Genomic DNA, 21,549 nt, shown 5'->3' with positions numbered 1-21,549 from the left:
TTTTCAACATCTTCTAACCCCTACTTCACACTAGAAGCATCAACAGCTTATTTACTCCCTGTATCGCTCCAGAAGTGCAGCGGAGTGTTTATCATGGCTTTAATCCTGGCAGTGGAGAGAAACATCATCATATATGACATCAAACAGCAATATCAAACATGATTTTGTTCTTTTGGTTTAATGAAGGATGGCAAAAACTTAAGGGATTTTGTGATCTTGCAAGTCCAGCAAGGAGCACGGCACACAAGCTGTTCTACGGCTGAGATCCTCCTGATGTGCACTGGACTGCAGCAAAAGTCACGGGTAAACCTTCACATGCTTCCAGTGTGAGATCGGGGTTAGGATACAATAAATACAGAGGCTTTGGATAAACATGTAATCTTCCTAAACTCTGAATTACATTTGCAAATATACTTTATTAATAGAATATTGTCTTACACACAACTTTGTAAAAAATAACTGTTTTAGCTGCCGTTTATCACAAGAGATGAATCGTTCTGTTATTTTTTGTCATTTCTGGGATTGAAAACAAGATTCAGAACAAAAGAGCCAGCTTACAGAACAACAACAGCAATCACTGGCAGTAAACAAAGATCCAAATGTTCTCATTTTTAGACACTTTCTATTACTGAATTCAGTCTTCGTGTAATTAAAATATCTTCATAGCTGATTTCAGACCAGTTTTATCTGTAATCCTATGAGTGATGGTTAATATAAGCTGATAGTCGCAGCCTGAGTGTTAAATACTGGATACATTTTCTCCAGTATTTTTGTGTATTTGTCACAAAGCAAAGATCTAGACCTGAAATACTGTTGAAGAGTTTGATTCACTAAATTTGTCTTCGATTACTTATTTTTCATTGTATTTCTCAGAAGGTACTCATCATGACTTCCATGTGCATTTGCTTCCTGTGTTTGTCTTACTGTGTGCGTTCCTCGTATGAAGGTCAGCAGAGAACGGCACATGGGCAGCAGCACCAAACAGCAGTTCAGGTTCAGCACAGATGCAGACGCTCTGCTGATGCACAGTCCGAGCTGAGAAAAACATCCAAGAACAAATGAGTGAGTAGATTGTCAACCAGGGTCTGATGCAGCCAGTGGCGGCTCCACTTCTGCAGGTGCCATGAAGGAGCTAGTCTTTTTGTTGAGGGTGCAATGAAGGAAGTGGTCATGCGTACCTATTGTTCTCTAAAACACCTTCAACACTAGCAGATACACATGCGTGCACAAAACCTCAACAACACCTGAAACAAGCATTAATATACATCATAAACATATGAACAATCGCTGACTTTTCCATGAAATCATAAACACATACAGCCACACAGAAAACCATCTATAGTGTTGCAAGGTTAGCTAACGTTAGTGTTAGCATTTCCAGTGGCAAAACCCTCGACTGCTGCGGCGGTCGAGGGTTGACTATCTTCATCCAGATCCATGGTTTTTGTGGGTCTGAGATCCCTTCCAAAGATTCATTAGTTTCTGACTGAACCCGTGGAAATTTGGGCCACAAAAACCGATCCATTTTACCACTAGCTCTACCTTTCACTCGTTCGCTGGTGGAAAATGAGGTCAAAGGTTAACATCAATTTCCTGTTTTGATTTAAGTTTTTACTATCTATATGATAATTTACTGATTATTTTTGTTTTGTATGTTAAATATTATCACATCCACATGTTAAATTAAATTTAAATTGTAAAAAAAAAAATCTAATATTTACTTGGAGGTGCTATGGGGGTGCAATGACTAATCCAGGGGTAGCTATAGCGCCCCCTAGCACCCCCCTGGCACCGCCACCGGACGTAGTCTTTTCTACTCAGATTTGGGTTGCGCAGTCGAGGGCAGCAATGAATTTGAGGCATGACTTCACCACAGACATTCATCGGATACCTCGTGTTTCTCTCGGTTTATGAAGCTGAAGCAACTGATTCACGAGATGTAACTCAGCTGACTGTGTGTATGGCATTAATTAATGTTGTTTTTTCAGTGTGATAGAATCTGGTGTGTTTTTGAGTAATAAAGTCAACATGTCCTCGTAAAAATATAAATTGTTCCATGACCCATTGTACCATTTGTTACAGATTATTTATGCAACTCATGGTCATGGACATGTTCTATACAAAACACATTTATGAAATTATTTGCACAAAATCCCTTTCACGTTTTATTCTTGACATTTTAAGTACCACCCAGAATGAGCCATTTTAGGGATCCGTCACTGCAAAAAACAAGCTGGAGCTGGCCACACCCACCTCACCCCACTCAGGCTGCTATTAGGTAAGAAGTTCAGATATTCCGGAAGGGGTAGATGAAATAGAGCTTCTGATCCTCTGAAGAAGTGAAAGGCGTTTCTGTGCTAAATGTTCCATTTGTGATGTCACAAACAGGGATTTTTGAAATGGCTCATTTTAAGCTCATAATTCTTAAAACCAAACATTGACAGAAAATGAACTAAGTGTTGTTGTTTTTTTCACATTTGTAGTGTTCATAGAGGTTTATAGAGAGATCCACATGGCAGCACAAAATGATGCAAAAGGTGAGTTTTGCATAACTTGTTCCCTTTAAGGAATAACAATGCAGAAACCGTTTTTATGCTACTTTTAATGTAAATTCCAATCATCTCTACAAATTTTGCTTAGACTTTCAATTTTGACCCAAGACCATGACCCAGTTTTATTTACTTGAAACCAAGCCCACACAATGCGGCCCGAAAATTGAGGCCATCCCGGAAGTACAAAAATTGCAGTTCCACTCTCATCCGCTGGGGGCTGGTGTCAGAAGCGAGCAAATCCTCATTGACTCCCATGTTAAAAATACCAATTTCACAGCAGAAATAAACATGTTTACAGCCTGGTACCAAAACATGTTTTTTGTTTAAATGATCTAGTTTACACTCATGACAACTCTGAGGGGGGTGAATGTTTTTCTCACTCTTCTGTTTAAGTGTATTAAAAGCCTAAAATTCTGTATAATTAATGAGCATCAGACCCACGTGACCACAGAGCTAGCTCCGTGGAAAGGCCTCAGTAGAGCCTCGGTCTGGCCTGGAAACTGCTCCGGCATTTTGAGTCTCTGTGTTTGTGTATTCTTTTTTGGATATTATTTGTGCAATTGTTGGACAAAATGACTTGCTGTGGCATTAATTGCACTAATAGAGCGTCCAAGGAGTCTCCACTTCATTTTTTTCGGTAAGTAAAATTATATTTATGTATTTTAGGTCACTGCCGAGCTGAGCTTAGATTTTAACATGTACTGTTTAACCATGAAATTTAAATGCAATAGGGTAAAACCCAGTGCATTTAACATAATGCTGCACTTTAGAAAATGGGTTGAAATATAACATGTTAGTGGAGTTGGGTTCCGACTATCGGCTTGTGGAGCTCTCGGGAGACCGATGTTTTCCACCCGTTCTCGCCTCCCTGTAGCTCAGCGCATCTCTGTCTGATTGCGCCTTCTGTCTGCTGCGCGGGCTGTCGGCTTGTGAAGCTCTGGATGGAAACCGATGTTTTCAACCTGTTTCTCCCCTCCCCGCAGCTCGGCGCATCTCTGTCTGATAGCGGCTTCTGTCTGATGCGCGGGATGCCGGCTTGTGGAGCTCTGGGATGGAAACCTTTCCACCCGGTTCTCCCCAGCGGCAGCTCTGCACATCTCAGATCGCAGCTGCGCTTGTCTGCTGTGCGGCTGCCGGCTTGTGGAGGTCTCGGAGACCTCTGTGTTCCACCCGGTTTTACCCAGTGGTCAGCCCGGCATATCTCTGACTCAGAAGCTCTGGTGTTGTGCACAGTTAACTCCGGTTGTAGCTAGGTTGCTGCCTCCGTTAGCTTAGCTCCCACCTCCACGTTAGCTTTGGGTTAGCTTCAGGTTAGCTTGTAGCTAGTTCGACTGGGTGTCGTCAGTTGATCCCAGCCTTACAGCCCCACCCTCAGCTCCACCTCTCTTCCCTTTTGTGGAATTGTCTGGGCTTGACGGAACCTGTGACACGGTCAAAATGGCGGTGGTGGTCACCTCCCATTTTAGCACAAAAACTTATTATTGAAGTCTATGGAAACCCATTGTCCAGTATTTATATGTTGATGCTTGAAACTAAGCCAACAAGATGAAAACAAATCCAATAGCAAAAGGTTACATTTGCCATCAAAATTTATGTTGAAAACCTGTGAAATGTGCATCTAATGATGGGGTATAAGGGGCAAATAGAATGAGAGAAAATGGAGGCTGAAGTGCCGAGAGTTTGAAATTTATTCATAGTTTTGGCCTTTATTGATGGTTAGATTGAGGTCTTAATACTTCTTCTTATGTTTTTCTTTGGCAGTCATGAGAAAAAAAACTGTCTTGTTACAAAATCAGACAAACAATCACCAAAAAGTCTGCAAAATCCTGAACATTGAGACAATATGAATTAAATTGAAATTTCATCTGAAGTAATATGAGAGCACATTTTAAAATGTCATCGAGAATTTCACAAACTAGTCTGTTTTCATACAGAAACACAGCCTGGAGAGCGGCTGAAATTTGAGCACTGCAGGTATTGTCAATCCTGATTTTCTTCCACACACTAAAGGCTGCACGTGTTAGACATGCATGGATCAAAGAGAGAACATGTTGAATTCAAACAGCGCTCAATACTTGAATGCCTGACATCACGTAACCCGCTCAGGGTAACCTTTGACCCACCTTGTGTGGACTGACTAATGAGGAGAGAGTCTTAACTTGAGGCCCTCTCTTCATTGGTCAGTCTGCATGAGACTGACTCTCAACTGACGTTCAGTCATAGGCAGCAAAGCGTCTCTGTGCAGCGCAAAAGCCCGGGTGGACAGTTTGTTTAATATAGGGTGACCAAATTTCCATTTCCAAAAAAGAGGACAGGGGATCTGTGCCTATGACGTCACTCTATGGCAACGCCACACAAACCATGTTGGGACCCATTTTTTGTAAGAACTAAATTAATATCAGATTCTGCCGATAAAAGGGCTCTAAAACAATTCATATGTAAATATTTTGCATATTTATTGCAAAATCTCATTTTTCTGCTTTAGTGCTGCAACAAGGTTTTATTAATAATAAATTATTATACCTTTTGTTTTACTACAGCATCGGTAAGCTTCCTGTGCAGATTATTAAGGATGCTTGTTTCAGCTGTGAGATTAGACGATAGAATCAATGAAAAAATAAGTTGTCACACACTCCATGGAACCTTTTAGAGAATCCACAAATAGTGGCTTTCAAATGGTTTTGTTACTTTTTGCAAGTTTAGAAAAGCAGCAGATGAGACAGCATGTCTGATAATTTAGTTTTTCATCTGATAATATTAGAACATGTCAGTAATGTCTGAGGGGCTTTTATAAACACCATATAACTAACACTACTGGAGAGGGTATGAATTACACAGAGGCTTCTGGGGAGCCCAGTTATAGGGTTGGGGGGGGGGGGTGTTCTGTTTTGCCTTGGCCCCCAAAATGCCTTGAAACGGCCCTGGCTGTGTGACTGAGTTTTGAAGGTGATCTGAATTGTATCAGATGTATAAATATTACATGTGTATAACTTGTTGCTTTATACAGGTAAAAACGTGTAGTGGAGATAAATCTACCTACATTTTACTTTTCAACACTTTGTTTAGTTTTCTTGTTTTTATTTAACTATTTCCTGTCCTGTCTGTCTCTCATCTTCCTGCATCTCCTCTAAACCCTCCAGAAAAACTGCTGCCTGGATTCTTACTTTTTCACCTCATCTGTTACTTCTGAGCAGATCAAAGGGATCTCCTAACCGCAAAGCGGAGAGCGCGTTTCGATGCTGCGTCAGTGAGGTGAAATCACCACAGCACAGGTGATGAGCTGCGCAGTAGAGCGCTTCAGGCACAAATAAGACAGAAAGTAGAGAACATGTGTGGACATGAACGATCGTGTGTTAATTATAGTTTTTTGGTTGCGCCACTTTGAGAATGGACCGTGCGCTGGACGCAGCTGCCTGGAGCTCACCGACGATCAGTGCTCTGCCGCTCTCTGTGCTCTTTGCTCAAAAGAACCCCCGGTACGCTGAGAGTCAATGAATGATGTAATACAGGTAGAAAATGTTTTTCCGGCTCCCCTGGATGCGTAGGATATCCAGCTCCCCCATAATTCGATCCCTGCTCCTGGATGAAAAACCGGACATTCTCATCAACACAAGAACACCCCCCCCCCACCCCCCCACCCCCCCGGACAGAGAGTGAAAAGTTGGCATGTCCAGGAAAAAGAGGACGTGTGGTCACCCTAGATAAAGCGGGAGATTACAGATACAAATTTTGCTCGTGCCCTTGCTGCCCTGGGCCTGGGCCCTTTAGAGTTCGTGGACCCCTGGGCAATTGCCCAATTGCCCATATGGTTAATCCGGCCTTGTTCAAGGTCACAGGTGAAGCTGAATGACAAATCACACACACAGTCCATAAAGACACGAAGGATCTGGCTGTATAGATGACTGAAGTGTTGAAGTATAAGAAAGCAGCAGAGAACAGGCTAAAGCTTGAATCCAAGTATATAGAGAGTTGATGTTAAAACAGCTCGCTTAATAAATCTAGAGCCCTAATCTTTAAAAACTTCCTCCTCACATCCAACACAGCTTCTCAGAGAACAGCTGAAAACAGAAACCACAAAACAGAGATCTGATATCCTGCTCTCTGCATCCCCAGACTACACACACACACACACCGACAGGTGGATAAGATAAGAAGCTATTTGAAGTATTAATGCTTGAAACACTTCTCTCATGCACACATAAAGATAAACACCCATAAACTTAAGCCCTCTGGCGAGGCATTCAGTCAGGCCATCGGCGTGCCCACACTTGCCCCCTTTTGCCTCCCACTGTACAGGCAGTGCAATAGTTCACACACGCTGTTCGCTGCCACTTCTCCTTCTTTTCTTCTGTTTCTCTGTTCTGTACAGATCTTATTTTTAAAGATTTGCAATTTGTATTTGTTGTTATTTTATTGCTGTAGACACAATAAAACTGTCCCTGCATTAAAATCAGCAGTTTTCACATGACACATAACTGTCCTAATTTGATCATCAGGTTCCTTGATGGTTAGGAAACTAAAATTAATAGAATACAGTTTCTCTAGTCAGACATGAGAGAAATTAGGTTGCTTTTCAGAATAAATCTCTTTTTTCCCAACTGATCTTGACCAAAAATCTTGACTGATTCATAATTTTCTAAAAAGCAGATGAAAGATGAACAAATATGAAAAAGGACTGGTGAAGAGTTATGAGGAAGGATGCACAGGTGTCCATGTACTGTCAAACTAAGATGTGTCATTTCTTCTTCAACTCATCTGAAATATTTTGAAAGTACCGTTCGTGAAAATAAAAATAAATTCCACTTCTAAAATTTTCAAAAGCTGGGATAAACGGATGCCCTGCGATGGACCCCCCCCCCCCCACCCCCGCGACCCTACATGGACAAGCAGGTTCAGACAATAAATGGACGGATGGGATAAAAGGATATAGCTATGAAACAAAGAAGTGTAATTGATTGCTTTTGTACTGAAGTTGTTGGAGAACAGGCAGAATTTGAGAAATCTGCACTCTGTTCATTTGATTTATTTTATTCCCCCAAAACAATAAAAGCTTGTACTTGCACAAGCATGTATTAGAAACATGCACACAGCCACAGCATCAAGAACTTGTGACCAAAATTATGCCAAATGAGTTTGCGAGTTTCATAATTTACCCCAGAATCTGAGTAACTCTGCTTGATCCACATGGTTACATTTACAGCAGGGGTGTCAAATATGCAGCCCGCAGGCTGGATCAGGCCCGCACACAGTTTAAATCCGGCCCGCGAGATGGTGCAAACCTTATTTTCAGACTTTACAATGTAAAGTCTGAAAATAAGCTTTCATTTTTCTGTTAAACTGCTGGTGAAAGCTAAAAGATGTCAGGTATCAGGAGTCAAAGACATGCATGAAACTGATATAGCCATGTGATCTGTGAATCAGTTGTTTGAATTACTGAGGAATAGTCTGGGTTTTTTGTTTTGTATTTAACATTTTCAAATACACTTCAGGTGTTTTATTATTAATAGTGATGTTGTGCTTAAACTATTTTGGATACACTGTCCTCAGGCTCCAGCTTTGTTTTATGTTGATCGTATTAAAACAAAGAAAACAATCTGAAGCAGTTTTTTAATTTATACATACTTTAATTTTACTGGTCTGGCCCATTTGGGACTAGATTTTCCTCAATGTGGCCCCTGAGCAAAACTGAGTTTGACACCCCTGATTTACAGTCACAAATATATCTGCATGATGATTTTATTTTGGTTTAATTTGCTTAATTTCACTGTATTTAATATGAAATTACATTACTACAATAAAAATGGCAGAATCATTAAAGGTGCATGAAGTAAGAATGACATCATGTAATCAAATTTGGGTACTGCAGTCCATGTTTTAGGGCTAGGCGATACTAGGCGCCTGGCCTCGCGAGGCAATGTTTTGCAAGGCCAGGTGCCTTGTTTACGAGGACACTGACCTTCCTTGGTCAAAGAAAACGGTTGGCGGTCACATAGTGTCAAGTGACACGGGAGATAACGTTATAAGTTTAAATATTTAAGCAATATCACACGAGAGGGAGTGCGTTGTTGCTGAATATCAGCACTGGTGTGATTCGGTCGTAGACACGAGGCCGCAGGCCGAGTGCCGTAGATAATCACACCAGTGCTGATATTCAGCCACAACGCACGACCTCGAGTGTGATGTTGCTTATACAACAGTTCTACCTGCTCATTTTATTTTTATAACAACAATAAGCAACAACAGATTATGATTTGTTCATTTATTTAATAATTTATCAGACTCCGCCAACACAAATAGTCCCGACACGAAACGGAGACTCAGACAATGTTGTTGCTAGGCAACACAAACATTTTCTACAATAATGGTTAGAAAGCCTGTGCACAGCGGAGTGATACTGTTTGTAAACAGTCCCAGTGCTGTTAGAGTCCAACATCAGCATTCTCGGAAAGTCTCTTGACAAATCAAATCACTCGGTCGGAACTAACTGTTGTATAAAAATATATAACGAGTGTTTTACTGTTAAAATTGTGTATATATTTGTTAAATTAAATATGTAAGTGAGTTACTACCTGCTAGCCACCAAAGCTGCAACTAACCAACCATAGCTAACTGCTGTGGATGTAAAAACATTTCAGATATGAGCCCAATAGCTACAATTAGCTGACTTACATTTAAACTTGAAATTTGCCCCCGAAGTAGCTGCCGGCTTCTGATCCGCCATCCTTTTGAAAATACCACGGTGTATTCTGGGAAATTTTTGACCAAGGCTAGGCTACAACACCTGCTGTGTATCCTTGCTCAGCTAGCTAAACGACTAACAAACAGAGAACACACGCCTCGGTAGAACATGAACATTGGAACAGGCCTTGGCGGTTTCTGATGACGTATCTCCTAGGTAACCAGGGCAGGGCCAACACATCAAGGCAAGGGTCCTTGGCATTGAGAAACACCTCTGGTGTCACTTGACTTGAGGTGGTAGTTTCTTAAAGGGACATGAACCTTGCTAACCTACACACATCATTTCATTTGATACTAAATTTATTGACATGAGAAAAATGATAACGGTTAGAGTCGGAAATTTTGATAATGATACATTTTCAATTTATTGCCCAGCCATACCATGTAACAAACGAGTTTGCTCTGAGTAGGTGTTGCCAGTTTTGGATCAGCGCCAGAAGATTCTAGATGACGAGCGAAGATGAACCATACATGGTCAGTTAATGAGTAGATAAATACATTTCACAGAAAAATTTTGTTTTTGGTAACTGAAAAAGTAGCCTGAAATATTTTCAAAGCTGACAATTATTTTCTAAATCACTGTTGGCATTGTTAGCTCAATGTTAGCCTCTAGCCTTCTATATCTGATATTGAGTGAAACAATAAACATCTTACTTTCTTTTGTTTACATTGTTTGCTTCTTTTTTTCAGTTCTGAATTAGCTAACACACTGATTTTTGCTGGTCAGTGTCAAATTACAAATGCCGGCACAGACTTGGCAACCCCACAGGCTCAAATATGATTGGCTCTGGAACCAGAAAGTGTGAAGGAGGGACAGATTGTAAACAATGATTAGGTCCCTCTTTTGCCTTTTAAAAAAGGAGAGTGACAGGGAACCATTCAGTGTAGAGCCCTGCACGGGCCTAAAATCTGAGCCTGTGTCCGGCCCGGCCTGAGGGGGTGGAACCCCAGCCCGACCCGGCCCGAAAAAGTTTTCAGGATTCTCTGGCCCGAACCGAGCCCGACTTTTGTTTAACCAACTAAATGAAAACAAAGTGCGTCAGTCCTGACCAATGTGTTAAGAGACGTGCAGGATCCGATCAATTTGTTTTTCCCTCATTTACTGTCACGGAGATGACGGCGCAGGCTCTGGTGGTAATCAAGTTAAATTTTATCTCTTTCCAACAATTTTCACAAGAAAACGAAACAGTCAAAAGCAAGGCTTGTGTTGTGTTCACCGGACAGTTCCCGTATTTGACCGTTTATTTTGACGGAGAAAGAATAGAAAGAATTACCCCGACGCATGCAGACGAACTGACATTTTATTCGTTTCGCACATTGCAGATGTAGCTAAATCACCCAAGAAAAGATTCCCATCTGAACATCTGAGCTGGACACTGCTCAGCGCAGCTCGCTGTCAGCGCATATGTGCACAACGAGCTGAAGTTGTGGAGATTGGCTTGGAGCGCATTACAGAACCAGAGCGCATGCGGGAAGGTTCCTCCCACTGAAGCGAGTGTTTTCAAAACCCGGTCCCTCAGACAGACTTGTCACTTAGAAAATGTTCCCTGATTATGAAACTTTGGCTGAATAGCGCTTGTTCCTGTCTCCAATGTGGCGACACATCCAGGAGCCGTCTGAGAAGAATCCCAGAATCTCACATCCTCTTCAGCTCAGAAAGCGCCTATGATTACGCACAAGCGTGACGCGTCAACCCGGTCTCACAGTAAGACCGGGTTGGGCCTGTTCAGGTTTACGCAGACAATCTTTACATAGAATTAACTTACAGATATAAAATTAATTCAGCATATATAAAGCATTTTATTTAAATATCCATTCATTATTTTACAAGCACAGAGAGCCGCATCAGATTCAGATCAGCGGGAAGATTCCTCCGACTGAATTCAGTCGGAGGAATCTTCCCGCATGCGCTCTGGTTCTGTGACATGCTCCAAGCCCCTCTCCACATCTTCAGCTCGCTGTGTACCTTATGTAGTACACGCTGACCGCGAGCTGCGCTGAGCAGTGTCCAGCTCAGATGTTCAGATGGGAATCTTTTCTTGAGCGATTTAGCTACATCTGCGATTTGCATAGAATAAAATGTCAGTTCGTCTGCATGCGTCGGGGTAATTCTTTCTATTCTTTCTCCTTCAAAATAAACAGTCAAATACGGGAACTGTCCGGTCAACACAAGCCCTGCTTTTAACTGTTTTGTTTTCTTGTGAAAATAGATAAAATTAAACTTGATTAACACCAGAGCCAGGAGCACTGTGCCATTATCTCCGTCACTGTAAATGAGGGAAAAACAATTTGATGGGATCCTTTTCTGACCTTCCCCACCTACAAAGTTTAATTACAACAATCAAACGTGACAGAGCCTGGATTTGTATTCTGAACAGTCTAAACATGTTTTAAAAAGAAACATATGACAAAAGTGGCAACTGCTCAGTAAAACCATCAACAGGGTGAAAAATATCAAACTATTGTAGGCAGAGACGGGCTACAACTTCTGGATCCACTTTATATAAATCGTTTTATTGATTATCGTCTTATGAAAGATAACTTTGACGTACACGAGTGACCGGTACTGGCTGCTGTCACCTGTTGTGAGCAGCGCTCTGCTGTCTGAGGGTAGGCCCCGCCCACAACGCCGCAGCTGCTGTGGCTCCCAGTGTTTTCTTTACTGTGGGAAATGGGTAATAATGGCTCTTTGATGGGAACAGGTTGCCGACCCCTGGTTTAAGTGTTTCAATTTTTTTAAATGAATTCGATTAAAAATAAAGGCGCCCGGCCTGGCCCGTGTCCGAGGTAATTACACAGTCGTTGGCCCGAAGCCCGGCCTGAGGGCCGTCGGGCCGGGCCGACCCGAGGGCCTAGGGCTTCAGTGCAGGGCTCTAATTCAGTGGTCTGAGAAGAAAATCTGTTTCAATACAACCTTCCTTCCTGGCATGGCAAGCCATCCTAAATATGTGTGTGTGTGTGTGTGTGTGTGTGTGTGTGTGTGTGTGTGTGTGTGTGTGTGTGTGTGTGTGTGTGTGTGTGTGTGTGTGTGTGATTTATTTATTCTGGCCACAGTCTATTGATGCCTCTCAGTCGACGGCCGGGATCTACGGTTGTCTTTCAAACTGTCTCTTTTGGATAACAGATAACAAGATGTACTCGCAGACATCAGTCAACAAGGCAGTCTGTTATACTCCTTCAAAGACGACACAAAAACCTAATTTCTCTAAATAAACGTTAGTAGCTCTATCGGCTCTTGAGTCAAAGAAAAGCCCAAGTCTACAAGATCCAAAGTTGATGTCAGACCCATTTCAAGCGAGCTATCCGCCATCTTTGAGTTCCAGTAACATCCCGCCCACCAATCCAATAGTGCTGTCGGCATCTTGTTCGCTCAGTTATACTAACATCCTGCCCACTTGACTGATAGAGCGTTGTGATTAGCCATTTAGAACAAAAACTGATTTCTGGTGTGTTTCTGACCCCAAGCATCTTGTAGAGGTAGTGGTACTGTTGTCCAGTGGAGTAGAGCAGGTAGGTCCTCAGGAACAGCCAGGTGTTGGCTCCCAGCCACAGCATCTAAACACACACATACACACACATCATAGAGTCTGCAGTAAAAACTATGAGCATCTTCAGTCAGACAGCAAATAAACACAAGCAGACTCTCTTTACACCCAAAAAGCCTGTAAGGCGGGGTTCTCCAAACTTTCAAAGACAAAGGCCAAAATCTGCTGTCCTTGCATGACCACAATTTTAAAATGCTCAAATGATATTACAGTTATTTTCCCCCTAAAAATGTGTCCAGAATCGACTAATTAGTAACAATATGAACATAAAAATGTTAGAAAGTATCACCCTACATCAACTGACTGCTGAAGATATAAAATTCATCATTCTAGGAATACAACTGGGGCCGCACTTAAGTCTTCAGAGGGCCCCCGAGCCACACGTTGGACATTTCTTCTGCGGGATTATAAGCATTAACAGTCAGAGCATTTGATGTTCTTTACAATTTAGATGAAAAACTCACTGCAAAACAACTAAAGTAAAGTTGACAAAAGCATTTCATTGACGGCTGGTGACAAGAGAGGAGATAATTAGCTCGTTCATTACAAAGTTCTCCCCACCAGGACCAAGTGCTTTCCTCCCTCGTTGGCGACCCAACTCCGCACCGACACAGCCATGGTGCGTCAGACCCTCTGCCGCTTCAGCCGCCCAGAGCTCCCACCGAAGCCTCGGTGAACCGTCCTCCTCCTCCTCCCGCTGGAGCTGTCTCTGCCTGCCCGGCCGGGTTCGGCTCTGCTCCGTGCTCTCGGCGCTCCTCCTGTCTGCTCTGAGCAGGTTTGGGCATTTGACCCTCCCACGTCACCCACACCTCCAACAAAAAGTCAAACTGGGACGCTATTATCATCTTCACCTCTGAGTCCTACTCATATTTAAAGTTCTGCTCAGCGGGAGTGAATTTAAAACACCAGAAATCCGCAAATGATCCAGAATAAAGTCTGCAGAGAACAATCATATAACCATCAGAGAACGACGAGTGCTGCGCCTTTCTCCCACTAGAGGGAGCCAGACACCAACATGTTAAGGACAGAGGCCTGTTCACAGCCTCACTGTTTAAACTACAGCATTTTTTTTTTTTAATAACAGATGTTCTGTTGCTGAATTTTAAATCGGTTAAATGCACACTTGGCAGTTTTGAATTGATTGTAGCACCTCCTAGTGTCCTGTTGGCAAAAGAAAAAGTGAAACACCTGTTGTACGGTATTCTGGCCACAGAGGGCGGTGGGGTCTCAGTGACATTTCATTAACCCACTTACTGGTTCAAGAAAATATTTTTAAAATATGCAAAAGTTCCATAGCATGGCTTTAATTATATTAGCAACTTTACTTCCCTAATGATGGCGAAAATTTGCACATTTCCTCCACACCCCGACAGTTTTGTTTGTTTGTTTGTAAAACAAAAAAAGTAAAAACCTTTGAATACAGGAAAGGCACAACAAACTGCATCAAAATTTTCTTAAAAGGAGAATTATTCCCAATTAAAAACGGTAGATAGTAAAAACAATAATAAAAAAGTGTGCTGTGTTCCACATTTCATTACAATAAAGGAAATACAACACTAGTCTACTTCTTTTCTGACTCAGAACATTAAAGTGAATAAATACTAAACAATTCTGGATCCTAATGGTAGATAAAGTAGGTTTAACTGTTTTCAAACCTTGTTTAACTTATTGGAGGGTAATAGACCCTCACTGCCTTCAGAGTGCTTTAATTGCCCCCAAAAGGAACTGGAGATTGTTAATGAGAGAGGTGTCTGGATTTCCCTCTCGGACCTGCTACTTCCTACTCTGGAAAAAAAGGAAGACAACAAAGAAATCCTTATTGTGGTTATTTTTTTTATTCCACGAATAAAACTGGCAATTCTAAATGAGGATTTCGAAACTAACAAAAAGGATGAAAAAGAGATAAATAAACATTAAAGGGGCAGCCGGAGGTTGAGAGGGTTGTCCAGCAATCGGAAGGCTGCAGGTTTGATCCCAGCTCCAGCTGCTGTGTCATTGGGCAAGACACCTAACCCACCTTTCCTGCTAGTGGTGGCTGGTGGGTAGCCTCATAGGTGGCCTAGCCAGCCCCATGCTTCTTTATGGAAAACATTGGATCTGGGAACTCTCCAATTGAAATAACCCCACCCCTGAGAATTCTAACTAACCAAGCCAATGAGCACTGAGCAGCGTACGTCACAGACTGCGACTCTCCGTTTCTCATAAACAATGAAGACGGTGTCTGAAGCAGAGTTGTCTGCAGCTCTTTCCTCTGTTCCAAATGACTTGGATATTTCTTACAATCACAACAAGAAGAAGCGTGTCAGACGTCTTTATTGACTACAGCTAAAATACTACAGCATCGCGCTGTACAGTCGGCATTTACGCCTTTTTTCTGATTGGTTATTTTTCAGCTGGCTAGTCCCACCCCTCATGTGCCTCTCTCCCTGCGAGTTACCACACTAGTTCTCTGTGTAGAATTAAACAGAGGACGAGTCTGGCAGGCCAGACTAGCTGAAGGGACCAATGGCACCTCACCTCTGCCAGTGTGCCCCCAGGGCAGCTGTGGCTGCATTGTAGCTCATCACCATCAGCGTGTGAATGTCATCGTCGTCTTCGTCTTCCTCCGCTTATTTGGGTCCGGGTTGCGGGGCCAGCATCCCAACTAGGGAGCTCCAGAACGTCCTCTCCCCGGCCACCTCCACCAACTCCTTCGGCAGGACCCCAAGGCGTTCCCGGACCAGATTGGAGATGTAACCTCTCCAACGTGTCCTGGGTCGACCCAGGAGCCTCCTGCTGGCAGGACATGCCCGAAACACCTCCTCAGGGAGGCGTCTACTAGGCATCCTGACCAGATGCCCAAACCACATCAACTGACTCCTTTCGATCCAGAGGAGCAGCGGTTTTACTCCGAGTCCTTCCCGAATGTCTGAGCTCCTCACCCTATCTGTAAGGCTGAGCCCGGCCACCCTACGGAGGAAACTCATTCCGGCCGCTTGTATCCGCGATCTGGTTCTTTCGGTCATTACCCAAAGCTCATGACCACTGGGACGTAAATCGACTGGTAAATCGAGAGCCTGGCTTTCTGGCTCAGCTCCCTCTTCACCATGACAGATCGGCTCAGCTTCCGCATTACTTCAGATGCTGAACCAATCCACCTGTCGATCTCCCGATCCCTCCTACCCTCAATCGTGAACAAGACCCCGAGATATTTAAACTCCTCCACTTGAGGTAGGACCTCTTTCCCGACCCGGAGTTGGCAAGCCACCCTTTTCCGGTCGAGAACCATGGTCTCAAATTTGGAGGTGCTGATCCTCATCCCAGCCGCTTCACACTCGGCCGCGAACCTACCCAGCAAGAGCTGAAGGTCAGAGCTGGATGAAGCTAGGAGGGCCACATCATCCGCAAAAAGCAGAGACGAGATTTTCCTGCCACCAAACTTGACACACTCCATACCACGGCTGCGCTTAGAAATTCTGTCCATAAAGGTAATTCAATTTTTCAATTCAATTTAAGTTTATTTATATAGCGCCAAATCACGACAAGAGTCGTCTCAAGGCACTTCACATAATAAACATTCCAATTCACAGTTCATTAAGCCAATCAGAAATAATGTTTCCTATATAAGTGTAAGGTTATGAAGTTCAACATTTTCAGCTCCACACAGCTGCCCCCTGTGCACAGTTACACCCGTGTATAAAAGCCAAGGTCGGGTGTTCCTCAGACTGTTTACATTCCAGGAGAAGAGTCCGAAGGAGAAGAAGAACGCTTTTACTTAATCAAAGTACTTTATTTGTGATTAAAAAAAATTAAGCAAAACATATGTTGATCAATAATAATCAAGTGAATGATCTGTGGAATAGAGATGTCATGATTTGTGTGTTTAATGAAAACAGGACTATTGCACAGACAGACTGATCCTCATCTCCATAGAAACGCATGACACATTGTTCCAACCAATCAGAGCTTTCGGCTGCCGCAGGAGAATCTGGCATGTTGACTTAAAGTGTCCAATCCCCTTTACTAAAACTTATCAACAATTCAGAGATATAAAACAAGGCAACGCCATTTTAAGCTCAGTTCCATTTTGACTTCAGTTCTATTCACCGTCATCCTAAAGAAAAGCACAGCCTGGTCAGATGTGTTTTCTTCTTTAAACTAAGAACTGTGAAGTTGGAGATTTTCGTCGTTTAACAACTAGACGACATCCTTTCAAAATAAGAGCACCTGCTGACGCCGCCGATTGGTACCGGGGTCGACCCTTCAGACGGGCTTTGAAACGCTGCGACCGCTGCTCCGACAGCTCCAGCGCACATCCGAGGTCTCCAGACCTGGCATTTCCTGATCTACCTGGGAGGCCCCCCACTGGGTACGTACACGGCAAAATAGCGGCTCATGTCATCACTTTATAAGCCTCGTGATATCTAGTCATAACAAAGACTACCAGATTCAATGACGTCAGCCTAAGGAGTCTGAACCAACCACACACACACACGCACCAACACAACATCCAAATCCATTTTCATCCATCACAGAGTTAGTCCTGGTAGATTGTTTAGAATTTATAATTAAGAAATTAAAGATTCTCAAACGATCCCAATTCTCTCTCTTTTCTTGTCTCAAAGTCAATACAGAGTGTTTAATTAAACTCCCTGATGATAAAAACAGCCTATTCTTCTGATTATAAAAAGTGATCTACTTACAGTGTATTAAAATACAACTCTAGATAGTTACATCACTTCAATTCCGTTACATAAGGAACCCAGCAAATTGCATCAAGTCACTGACTAGTGTCAGTGACTATACAGCAATCCTATACAGTAATGAACAGAGCCGGTGACAAAGGGCAGCCCTGGCGGAGTCCAACCCTCACCGGGAACAGGTTCGACTTACTACCGGCTATGCGGACCATACTCACGCTCCTCTGGTAAAGGGACTGAATGGCCCTTAAAAAAAGGCCACCCACCCCACACTCCTGGAGCGTCCCCCACAGGGTGCCCCTGGGGACACGGTCATATGCCTTCTTCAAATCCACAAAACACATGTGGATTGGTTGGGCAAACTCCCATGCCCCCTCCATCACCCTTGCAAGCGTATAGAGCTGGTCCACAGTTCCACGGCCAGGACGAAAACCTCATTGCTCCTCCTCAATCTGAGATTCAACTATCGATCGGACCCTCCTCTCCAGTACCATGGAGTAGACCTTTCCAGGGAGGCTGAGGAGTGTGATCCCCCTATAATTGGAACACACCCTCAGGTCACCCTTCTTAAAGATGGGGACCACCACCCCGGTCTGCCACTCCACAGGAACTGCCCCCGATGACCACGCAATGTTGCAGAGACGTGTCAACCACGACAGCCCTACAAGATCCATAGCCTTGAGATACCCAGGACCCCCGGGGCTCCGCCGCTGTGTAGTTGTTTGACTACCTCAGCAACTTCTGCCCCCGAGATTGGACAGTCCACCCCCAGGTCTCCCGGCTCTGGTTCCTCCTCGGAATGCGCATAGGTGGGATTGAGGAGCTCCTCAAAGTATTCCTTCCACCGTCCGACTATAGCCTCAGTTGACGTCAGCAGCTCGCCATCCCCACTATAAACAGTGTGAGAGAGTTGCTGCCTTCCTCTCCTGAGGCGCCGGACAGTTTGCCAGAACCGCTTTGGAGCCGATCGATAGTCTTTCTCCATGGCCTCACCAAACTCCTCCCACGCCCGAGATTTTGCCTCAGCAACTGCCACTGCTGCACCCCGCTTGGCTATCCTGTACCCGTCTGCTGCCTCCAGAGACCAACAGACCAGCCATGCCCTGTAGGCCTCCTTCTTCAGCCTGATGGCTCCCCGAACCTCTGGTGTCCACCAGCGGGTACGGGGGTTGCCACCACGACTGGCACCGGCCACCTTGCGACCACAGCTAGAAACAGCTGCCTCAACAATTGCAGAGTGGAACAAGGCCCACTCTGAGTCAATGTCCCCCACTGCTCTCAGGACGCGGTCAAAGCTCTGCCGGAGGTGGGAGTTGAAGACCGTCTTGACAGGTTCTTCTGCCAGGCGTTCCCAGCAGACCCTCACTATGCGTTTGGGTCTGCCAGGTCTACGCGGCATCTTCCCCTGCCATCTGAGTCTTGGGGCTAGCAAAAAGCCAACCCCAGCCCTCCACTTCTCACCCAGAGCATCTCCAGCAAAGGAGAGTGTCCAACCCCTCTCAAGGACTTGGGTTCCAGAGCCAATGCTATGTGTTGAGGTGAGTCCGACTATATCTAGCCGGTACCGCTCAACCTCTGCCTCAAGCTCCTGCTCCTTCCCCGCCAGCGAGGTGACGTTCCATGTCCCAAAAACCAGTTTCTTTGTCTGGGGATCGGACCGCCAAGGCTTCCGCCTCGGTCTGCCACCCGATCCACATTGCACCGGACCCTTCATGTTCCTCCTGCAGGTGGTGGGTGCACAGTTGGATGAGCCCATGTATCCGGTTTGGGCTGGGCCCGGCCGTGCCCCATGGGTGAAAGCCCAGCCACCAGGTGCTCGCCCCAACCCCAGGCCTGGCTCCAGGGTGGGACCCCGGTAACCCTCCGGGCCGGGTACTCCGACTCTTCGATTGTACATCTTTGTCTCACCCTTCACCTAAGACCAATTTGTCATGGGAGACCCTACCAGGGGCACTTGTGCCCCAGACAACCTAGCTCCTAGGATCATCAGGGCACTCAAACTCCTCCACCACGATAAGGTGACGGTTGAAGGAGGAGTGTGAATGGATAAATGATACTCAATGTTGCATACGGGTCGATTTTTTTCCAGCATTCATAAAACTCAGCTGGTGTATTTTTTTAATTAACATCCATTTTGAATTAATAACAATGAACTTACTGTACTTTCCTGTCTAACTTCCCCAGCTGGACGAGGTCCCTGCTGTCTTCATGATTCTGTGTGTTTCTATCGCAGCAGAAACAGTTTGTGCACAAATCCAGATTCCTGATGATTTTCACCCTCCGACAGAACTTGACCTTAACCATCATGTTTGGGTCAAAGCAGAACACAAAGACTTGGTCTTGTAATCTAATACTACTGGATACACATGTTTTAGTGATTTCAGAAACATGCTGGTTTAACGTATTTGTGCTTTTGTACTTTAAGTAATAATCAAAAATCAAACATGTTAGAAATAAACAAAACGGGAAGCCATGTATACCCTCTCCAGCTTCATCTGAGATCAAGACAAAGCCGTGGCTTATGTTTACTCATCACATTCCTGGGAGGAGAAAGCTTCATTGACACACTCCAACCCATCACATGAAAGAGCCTCACCACCACACAGCTGGTCATGGAGAAGGGAGGGGTCACAGTGCACCATGGGTCTGGGAAGAAAAACACACCACTGTTTCTAAAAGTACGTGGAGTTATATGGCAGTCACATTGTCTGTGTCAGACCCTAACACGTTTTATTATCGTGTGATGTTTGGAAGGCTAAATCACGATAAACACGTGTAGGCTGAGGTTGTAGAGAATGTTAGAGCTGATGTTTGTTACATATATGTGCACATTTTGACTTTAGTAGCAAATTATGCATTTTTTCTCTAACTGGTTTTATAAAAACTAAATTGTTTTAGGAAATAATGGCTTTCCTTTGAATGTAACATACAGAAACAGACAGTTTTGTAACTATTTGTTACAATTTGGGAGTGGACCCAGAAGCAGACTCAAAGTTGTTGGAAAGTTAAAAGGTGTTTGTTTATTTATTTAGTGGTTGGTTAGGGTCAGAAGGGCAGAAGCTGCCTGGGATGGGTTTAGTGCAGCTGCAGGATCAGGATAGGAGAACAGAGAAATGTTGTTTTAAACAAGACCTAGATACTGTTAAGGCTTGGATTATAAACCAGAACCATCTAATGATGAGATTTCAGATCTGAAAATCTAAAGATGGAGAAATGGAGAAGGTGGGTGATGAGCTGAAGCTGCAGCCGATCTAAGCACACTGGGAGGAGGAGAAGGTCCCTAGAGAGCGGCAATACCAATTTTCAATTTCAATTTATTTATTTTGGTCATTTAAAAGAAAAAAAATAATACAATAAAACAGAATCTAAATTATAGTAACCAAAAAGGTGTAGGGTGAAGCCTAGATTTTTATGCCTACCCTATTTACTCACTCACATTACTTATCACGAAAAAATAACAAAGAAAGATCAAAGTAATATAGTCATAAAAATGAATATAAGATAAAAGTAATAAAAATGCTAATCATCATTGAAATATAGTGAACAACAACAAACATAATTCAGCAAGAGGAAAAGTACACAAAACTAAAGACAGAACTACCATCGATACTTGTTTCGATTTCTTCTATTTCAGTCAACTTTCAACTGTTAGGTAGCTCTTATTTTTTGCATGATTTCCTGAAGTTATTCATGTTATTTTTATCCTTATCAAACATTTTAGCAACTCATGCTCCCTATAAATGTGTCTTTTCTTGTTATCTGCTTATTCGTGCACATTACTTTGTCCATAAAAGACACTGGACCATCAGAACTTTCAGATTAGTTTAGAAGTTTGTAACTTTGAGCAGCTTCTAGAACTTTTCAGGATTACTTAAACACATTTTTTTCAGCTGAACTAAAAGAGTTGATTATACTTTGTTCTCTCTCTCTCTCTCTCTCTCTCTCCCTCTCTCTCCCCTCTCTCTCTCTTTCTCTCTCTCTCTCTCTCTCTCTCTCTCTCTCTCTCTTTCTCTCTCTCTCTCTCTCTCTCTCTCT

General features: G+C 43.6%; 1 protein-coding gene across 2 annotated transcripts in view; it reads right to left on the bottom strand.

Annotated features, from left to right (window-relative positions):
• LOC107380454 (NADPH oxidase 4) overlaps window positions 1-13,617 on the bottom strand; it is a 40,478-nt gene extending 26,861 nt beyond the window's left edge. Inside the window, exons 1-3 of one of the 2 annotated variants that reach the window (XM_070543504.1) lie at window positions 13,383-13,617; window positions 12,750-12,845; window positions 925-1,035 (exon numbers count right to left, since the gene is read on the bottom strand). In XM_070543504.1, the coding sequence (XP_070399605.1) occupies window positions 925-1,035; window positions 12,750-12,845 (207 nt within the window). In that variant the 5' untranslated portion in view covers window positions 13,383-13,617. The remainder of the gene's footprint in view (window positions 1-924; window positions 1,036-12,749; window positions 12,846-13,382) is intronic. The other variant, XM_015951707.3, reaches the window with a different exon arrangement.
• Between the last annotated feature and the right edge of the window lie 7,932 nt (window positions 13,618-21,549).

The sequence above is a fragment of the Nothobranchius furzeri genome, chromosome 13 (assembly GCF_043380555.1).
Source record: "Nothobranchius furzeri strain GRZ-AD chromosome 13, NfurGRZ-RIMD1, whole genome shotgun sequence".
Lineage (NCBI taxonomy): Eukaryota > Metazoa > Chordata > Actinopteri > Cyprinodontiformes > Nothobranchiidae > Nothobranchius > Nothobranchius furzeri.
This window is presented reverse-complemented; position numbering and strand designations above follow the sequence as displayed.